Genomic DNA, 7883 nt, shown 5'->3' with positions numbered 1-7883 from the left:
TTAAAAATAAAATGTATGATGGATAAAATTATAATTAAGATCAAATATTCAAAGCAAGAGATGAACTAATATTAAGATTTGAATGAACATACAGTAAATTATTTTTTATGTTAACATCAAATAATAAATTTTCTTAATTAATTATTTAGCAAGATAATCCAATTCAATTATTTTTTAAATTTATCATATGAGTAAAATTCTTATTCAAATAAAAAAAAAATCTTAAGGTACATAATTTTATTCCATAAAAAGAGCGTTAGAACACAAAGTAAAAATGTTAGTATATTAATAGACTAAGTTTAAATTTATCATATGGGCTGATACTGCTCGAGATAGAGGGTATAAAAAGGATCGTTGGAACTTAAATTGTGTTAATTTTGATAGATTAATTCATACCGGTGAACGTGAAGAACATGAGCCTTACATCGAAGCATCTCAAGCACAAATGGTGTACTATGTGGATGATATTGTCAATAAAGGGTGGAGTGTTGCTATGCATCTAAAGCCAAGAGATCTATATGATATGGGAGAAGAAGTAGTGGAAGATGAAGTATATGAGAATGAACCATACCAAGAGCAAGAACTCGAACAGTTTTTTGGTGACGGTGATGAGTATGTACAACTAGCTACGGACCATATAATTGATGATGTAGTAGAGACAATTGTTGCTACTAACTTAGCAGCAGATACATACATGTGTGAATAGAAAATTTATTTAATATGTTGCTTTATCTGAAGGTAATAGTATTGCATACCTAAGTAGTGTTTATATTATTTATTTGATGTATAAGTATGTTTAGAAATGGTATTCATATTTGGTATGAAGGCATATTTAAAAATGATATTCATATTTGATTCACCTCTTTTTAATCTATGGTATTCGTATTTGTTTGCCACAAGAGGATCTCTTGGAAAAAAGATGAAAGTATTGGAAGAACTGAGAAAGAGTAAAGACGACAAAAAAGAGTAGTTGGAAGAACAAACTAGGCTGAGGTTTGACTGTAGTTCATACTGGAATATGTGATTTGCATGGTGCAGGGTGCCTTTGTGCTTTATCGCCTGTTTGAGAAGAATGATTTGAAGCAGGATGAGCATATTGAGCGTTAAATTTTGATGATGCTGAACTGAATGCTACAGTTGCTGATTTGGATTGATGCAGGGGCTTTCTACCTATGTGCGGATGATGCTCTCAACACAAGTAAGTGAACATCAATATTACTGTGAGTTACTTATGATATCAAAAGGTTAATTTACCTGCTCAAACAAATATAGGCTCTTCTAAGTGCTATAGGTGTTGGTGAGAAATCCCCTACTGTTTTTGGGGCAACGTTTTAGGTGAGTTCACATCTTTTTTTTTCCATTGTAATTTATGTTTTAAACTGGTGTGATGACAATGGTTTTAAAAAAATTTCAGTGGTTCTTGCGAGATTTAACTGGTATGGTTGGAGGCGTCTTGTTCACATGTTGCCAAGTTTCTTTCATCTTTTCTGGATTAATTTTCCGGTATCGTATTGATCCTATTGTGTCAAACAATGCATGCCTTGATTCTTTATAAAGGCCGAAGCTACAGAAGCACCTCAGTCCTTCTAGGATAAATGATTTCCCATCAGACTTACATTGATGCCAATTTCTGTTTCCACTTGAAACTATATGCAAATGCTCCTTTTCATAAAGTAAAGGAAATGATGATCTCTTTCCTATAATAAAGTTACCATGGCAGCATATATGGATCGAAATCGAACATTTTTTGGGACAGTGATATTTTTGACCTGCCTCCTACTACCAACCCTCTGTTAATGATTTTTAAAATATAAATACTTGTTGGAAAGAGACTGTTGCTTTTGCTTTCTTTTTCAGGGTTCTAATTTAGACAGTAATGCCAAAATGTGGCGTTTAGTGGCAGATCTCATGAATGATCTCGGTATGCCCTTTCACCAAGCTAATGGAAATTACCATCAGCTTTTATCTGTTTCATTTATCCTAGTTATCAGTTAATTCCTAATTATTCTGTATCCTAATGTTGTCCAATGTTTCAATCTTCTCCTGGTTGTTGGAATTCCTTCTCTCCTTTGTTAATGGTATGTCAAGGAATGCACTTTTGAATGGATGAGAGGCTGCGTGTATTATAGCATTAGTCAATCATCTGTTATATGTAACTTGTAAATTTCTTTGGTGTATTATGCTTCTCATATATTGACGAACTTGGATGCACGATAGCTGTGTCTGCTTTCACACACTTACTGAATTACCATGTCCTCCCCTTCAGTTTTGTCTTCTGTTGTTGGTCATTAGATAAATATTTGCATGATGTAACCTTTGTACCACAAGTTCAATATAACCTTCTAAACAGTTTTAGAAGATCTGTGCATTTTTTAATGCTGTAACAAACTTGTAATTGTCTCAAATTGTGTAGGGTTGATATTGCGGCTGCTGTGTTCTACGCCTTGCTATTCACTGTGCTTATAGTATCCTCATATTTGGCCCTTTATTTACAACATTACTGGAGTTCCTTTCTCATCATAAGCCTTGCCATTTCCCTTCCAGTTCGTTTGAGAATTTTACGACAGGCTCATACAAGAAAGAGAGTATGACAATTACCTTTGTCTATGTGAACTTCCATTTGCAGCTGCAAGTGCCAAACAGCGTTTTAAGTGAAAGGAATACCTCTTTCAAAGAAGTGCACTCCTATTGTAGAAATACAATTCTTTGACCTTCGTCACATATGCGGACCAAGCTTCTGCTGTGAAAGATGGGATACCATCTTTGTATGTATTCCTCTTGACGATCCATTCTTGAAGAAGCATTATTAGAGGATGAATTAGTTCCCTGTGAAATGAACAAGCAGAGTCCAGAGTTCAAGGTTTCAGAAATTTTAATATTTCTTGCTTTGTTGTAAATTAAACTTGGTGGGAACTAACTGCAGACTTAATATTTCTTATCAGTTTCATTTATCCTAGTCATCATGAACGAACTTTTCACCTCCACGTGTGTTTCCAATTACTGATGACTATAAAATCGTTTTCCTTGTCAGATAAGTAGATTGATTTTATTGACAAGAAGGAACAATCCCGTGTGCAAGAGTTCCATTCTGCAAACTCGGTCCAATCATCTTTATAGGTTGGGGAGTCCCTATGAGCGACACACCAAAGAATAAGCATGATAACCTACAGCAGCACAACACATACTTTCCTCTCCTTCAAGAATTCTTCTATTTCTTTCCCTCCATGTAGTTCACAAATTGCCTGTGGACTCTCTTACCACCCCCTCTTGACTTTCAGCTTCCAAATAATGCTATAACATACCCGGGGTAACGCATCAGATGGAAAATAGATTAAGTATCAACGTCTGCAGGTTAGTCACAACTTTGTGGTGATTGACAGATGGTCCATGTCCGTTCTCCATCTCTTACACATATATTTGTTGGTCTTCAATGTTGCAGCAGAAGATTGTAAAATCTTATGGAGTTAAGCTTCTTAACTAATCTACCTGCTAAATACTTTCAAAGTGTAATTTACTTATTTTCTCCAATGTTATAATGTCCATTATCTTCTTCTTGACTGCTTAGTTGTTTGTCCTTCTGACTAGAATATTATGAAATTTCAATTGCAGTAGCTTTCTGGTCTGTTATTAATTCACCCATTTTAGATGTTGGGTAAATTTTGGAAAAGAGTTTTAAGCAGTCTGACATATTTTTAACCTTTTTGGCTGACCTTGAAGCTTTTTTTTTAATAGAAGATGATTTCTTCTTGTTAATGAGGCCAAACATACTGAAGTGATAGGACTGATTTTCTAAATATCATCTTTATTTGTTTCGATTTAGCAGGTGTCGCTAGTGGAGCCACTAGAGCAGCTTTGACACAGCACTTTGCCTTTCAAAACAATACAGTGGCTAAAAAATTGCAAAAAATCCACTTACTCAGACTTGGTATCCGTTTTTCCAAATCTGATAGGAAGGAAGCCAAGAAACTCTTGCTATAATGATTTGGATGGCTTTAGGAATGCTTCTTGCACACATCACAATTGGCCACTCATTTGCAATTTGGATATCCTTTTTGTCTCTTACTATGTTCCATATGTATGGTTGGTTATATCACTGTACTTCAGTACCTATTTAACAGGAACCTATTCAGAAAGTTCACTATTTAAAATTCATTATGATTATGGTCAAGGCTATTTGTTCTGTTATTGTTCTAAGCATCATCTTATTACTCTATAATTCTTGAACTCTAAGGTCTGCTATTAACAAAATTATCCTACTTTGTTTTGCCATTTATGCAGACTTTTTTTTTCTTTTTCTAACCTCGATCATGCTTGTATGCTGTGTACGAGATTTACTTTCATTTCCTTGTCTAAACTTCGACAGGTATTATGGAGTCCTGATGGCCTATAGCAGCCTTTTGGATGTAAGGAGAGATCATACTAGTAGTAGTTCAAATTTTATTTTTTCATAATTAAAGATTATGTACTTTAATTAATTATCTATCACTGTATTCTCAGTTTCTAACAGAGCAGAAGCCTAGATTTGTGGACACTCTAGTCAGAACTCGGGTGCTACCACTGTATGAAACATCAATTCCTCAACCATATTTGATTACCTCTGCAAACTGGGTTCTAGGAGAGCTTGCTTCATGTCTTTCTGATGTGAGATAATTTTTTTTGATGATACCTTCTTAACTATAAATTTGCTATTAGGCATCGTGTAGAGTAAGTTCTCTTTTTTTTCTTTCCACAACAGGGTATGAGTGCTGATATTTATTCTTCGTTAGTGAAAGCATTAACAATGTCAGATATAAGGGGTGTTTCTTGTTATCCTGTGCGGGTGACAGCTGCTGCTGCCATTGCTCAACTTGTAGAAGTAAGTGGCTAAAATGGCTCCTATTTTATGCACTTGAAGTATGATAGTGAAAATAATGCTTGTACTTTTGGTACTGCAGAATGAGTACATGCCACCTGAGTGGCTACCTCTTCTTCAGGTGGTTTGTCATAGGATTGGTGATGAAGAAGAAGATAACTCCATTTACTTTCAGCTTCTAAGTACTATGGTCGAGGCTGGAAATGAAAAAATTGCACCTCATATTCCAGATATTGTTTGTCTGTTGGTTAGAGAAATCTCAAAGAAGTTACCTTTAGATCTGGAGCCATGGCCTCAGGTATCTTCTTATGTTCAACTACAACAACTATTGCACTCTTATGTATCTGATGTATTTGTATTTTTATTCTTTAGCAAATCTTTTGATGATTGTAATTTTCTTTTTGGTAACTGGCATGAAAATGAGAACGTGTCTTGTGCAGATTTCAATATTTTATGGAGCTATGTGGTTCAATATTCATTGTTTATAGTTTAAATGGAAGTCCTATAGGTTGGATTGCTTGCTTTGAAACTTCATCTTTTCTAGTCACGTTGCATATCATGTCACATGGTCCAGAGTCATTACTTTGATAGGAATAGGACTAAACTTTATGATTCCTTCTTGTAGCTGAAGTACCTTGAAACACAATCTTAAATCCTTTTTTTTTATGCTGATCTGGTAATGAGTGCATAGGCGTGTCTAGATTCAACCTCGCTCTTCACCCAAATGTGAAATTAAGAAAAAACAAACCCATCCATACATATAATTTAAGGCATATTGAGATTTGAAATTTTCCAGACCCCACTTGTGGGATTACACTAGGTTTTTTGTTGTTGTTGAGATTTTAAATTACTGACTTGCATCTGGTAGATGGTGGAACAGGGCTTTGCATCACTAGCAGTGATGGCTCAGTGTTGGGAAGACTCTGCATCGGAAGAAAATGAGCAGGATGGTTCAAGTCAATTGTGGCGTTCTGGTCAGGCAACCATGATGAGAGCATTTTCAGATCTCCTACAGCATGCCTGGCTAAGATCTGCTCTACGGATGGTTAGTCTTGAATAAAAACACAAGCTTGTATTCATATATAGTCCGTTCTTTACTTTTTTGTCAAAGTAACATGCTCAGTACTACTTCAGTAAAATACTTCCTTTAAAAATATCATGACTGAAGCCTATTCGTGCGTATGTGTCTATATTTAGAATGCAATCACCTCAATGCTGGATGCAGCTTATGTCTAGTGTTTATACTATATAGTTATATGATTTGTATTGTGAAATCCATACCAAGATTTAATAGATTATTAGGTGCTAACACTATGAGTTTTTTTGGTAAATGGCTTACAGTGGGATGCTGTTGAAACCAAGAAAATTCTTCACAGCAAATTTCCTGTCTAGACTAACAGCTTTCTTGATACAGTTAAAAATAGATAAATCCTCTATCTCCTCCCATGCATGCCAATCAGCTCTGAGATCTGACCGGACCAGCATCAGCTCTGAGACCTTTAGCTTCAAAAGATCGTCAATTTCAGTAATTCCTTGCAAAATGAAACCAAGCAACGTGGAACAATCATCGACACATGATGCAGGGGGCACTGAGAAGGCAACCTCAGGTTCCTGATAATTGCAACAAATAATATGAGAAGATAACAAGAGAGTTGAGCACATCAAAAGCAAAAGAAATATTAAGATTCTTCTAATCACACTGTTATCCCAAGCGAGACATTGACCAGTTAAGTACAAGCTAAATCTAACAGGAATTCTCATTGGTGGAGGAACTGGATCAGAAAAAAAGAGGGAATCTAATTGTAAGGTATCTACAGAAACCATAGCTGGAATTGGATCTTATTCAAAGAAAAAGATATCAAATATCCGGAGCTTCTTTTTGTGCTTGGTCGAGGATCTAGTAGGTGGCGCTCCTTTCTCGGAGAACCGTACATGAGACTTCTGCCTCATACGGCTCCATCCTGAGCTTCCATCAACATATGAACAGCTTTGGATCGTGCATGAGAAGCTAACAGGCTTATCATATATCATTCCTCATGATAAAAAATTTATTTAGTTCCATGAGGATTTGAATTTGTAATGTTTGTCACTCTGGTGATTATTTATGAAATTTGTTTTATGTTGTAAGTTATTTGATATAATTATTTCTTTAATCCTACAAATAGAAAATATTCAAATAGAAAAAGAGTTTTCAACAACAAAAACATTGTGGCAGAAATAAACTGTCACTATTTTTTTTTTTGAAACACTAATATTATATTGTAGCGGTTATAAACCCAACGTAACTTTTTAAAAAAATATTTAGATCATATTTGGGGTTTTATAAACCCCCACATAACCTTTTTTTAAAAAAATATTTAGATCATATTTTGGGGGTTTATAAACCCCCACATAACCTTTTTAAAAAAATATTTAGACCATATTTTGGGGATTTATAAACCCCCACAATATTTTTTTTGAACCACTACGATCATATTGAGGGGGTTTATAAACCCTTGCAGTATTGTTTTATTGACACATTGAAATCATATTGCGGGGGTTTAAAACTGACACTAATTATCTTTCAAAACCCCCGCAAATTAAAAATTCATTTTGTGGCGTTTGTCATGGAGGTTTTAAAAATTCGCCGCAATAATGCTCGTGGCAAAGGTAACTGTGGCACTTTTAGAAACTGCCACAATTCTTTTACTGGGGGTCAAAAACCGTCACAATTTGACCAAAAAACCCCTACAAAGTAGGTGTTTTCTTGTAGTGTGAGGATAACGACTCCGCATATCAGACTCGGACTCCCAGGTCGATGCCTCAGGGGGCTGACCTCTCCACTGAACACGAACAGAAGGAAAGCTCTTAGATCTCAACTGACGAACCTGCCGGTCTAGAATAGCTACCGGCTCCTCCTCATAAGACAAGTCCTTGTCCAACTGGACAGTACTGAAGTCTAACACGTGGGCTGGATCGCCGTGATACCTCTGAAGCATGGATACATGAAAAACTGGATGCACGACTGATAAGCTAGGCGGCAATGCAAGTC

The 7883-nt window shown here is 35.6% G+C and overlaps 1 protein-coding gene and 1 pseudogene across 4 annotated transcripts; both read left to right on the top strand.

Annotated features, from left to right (window-relative positions):
* On the top strand, window positions 259-4194 carry LOC109232550 (annotated as a pseudogene).
* LOC109232117 lies at window positions 3965-6943 on the top strand. 4 transcript variants are annotated; one of them, XM_019397783.1, is made up of 6 exons: window positions 3965-4403; window positions 4498-4641; window positions 4736-4855; window positions 4935-5150; window positions 5733-5897; window positions 6267-6943. In XM_019397783.1, exons 1-6 carry the CDS (start codon window positions 4308-4310, stop codon window positions 6465-6467), a joined length of 942 nt encoding a protein of 313 aa, XP_019253328.1. In that variant the 5' UTR covers window positions 3965-4307; the 3' UTR covers window positions 6468-6943. The 4 variants fall into 4 exon arrangements, with proteins under 4 accessions (XP_019253328.1, XP_019253329.1, XP_019253326.1 ...); XM_019397784.1 differs by having other exon boundaries at window positions 3967-4403; window positions 5721-5897; window positions 6194-6359; XM_019397781.1 differs by having other exon boundaries at window positions 3968-4403; window positions 5721-5897.

The sequence above is a fragment of the Nicotiana attenuata genome, chromosome 9 (assembly GCF_001879085.1).
Source record: "Nicotiana attenuata strain UT chromosome 9, NIATTr2, whole genome shotgun sequence".
NCBI lineage: Eukaryota > Viridiplantae > Streptophyta > Magnoliopsida > Solanales > Solanaceae > Nicotiana > Nicotiana attenuata.
The sequence above is the reverse complement of the archived record's forward strand: the minus strand, read 5'-3'. Positions and strand labels throughout refer to the sequence as shown.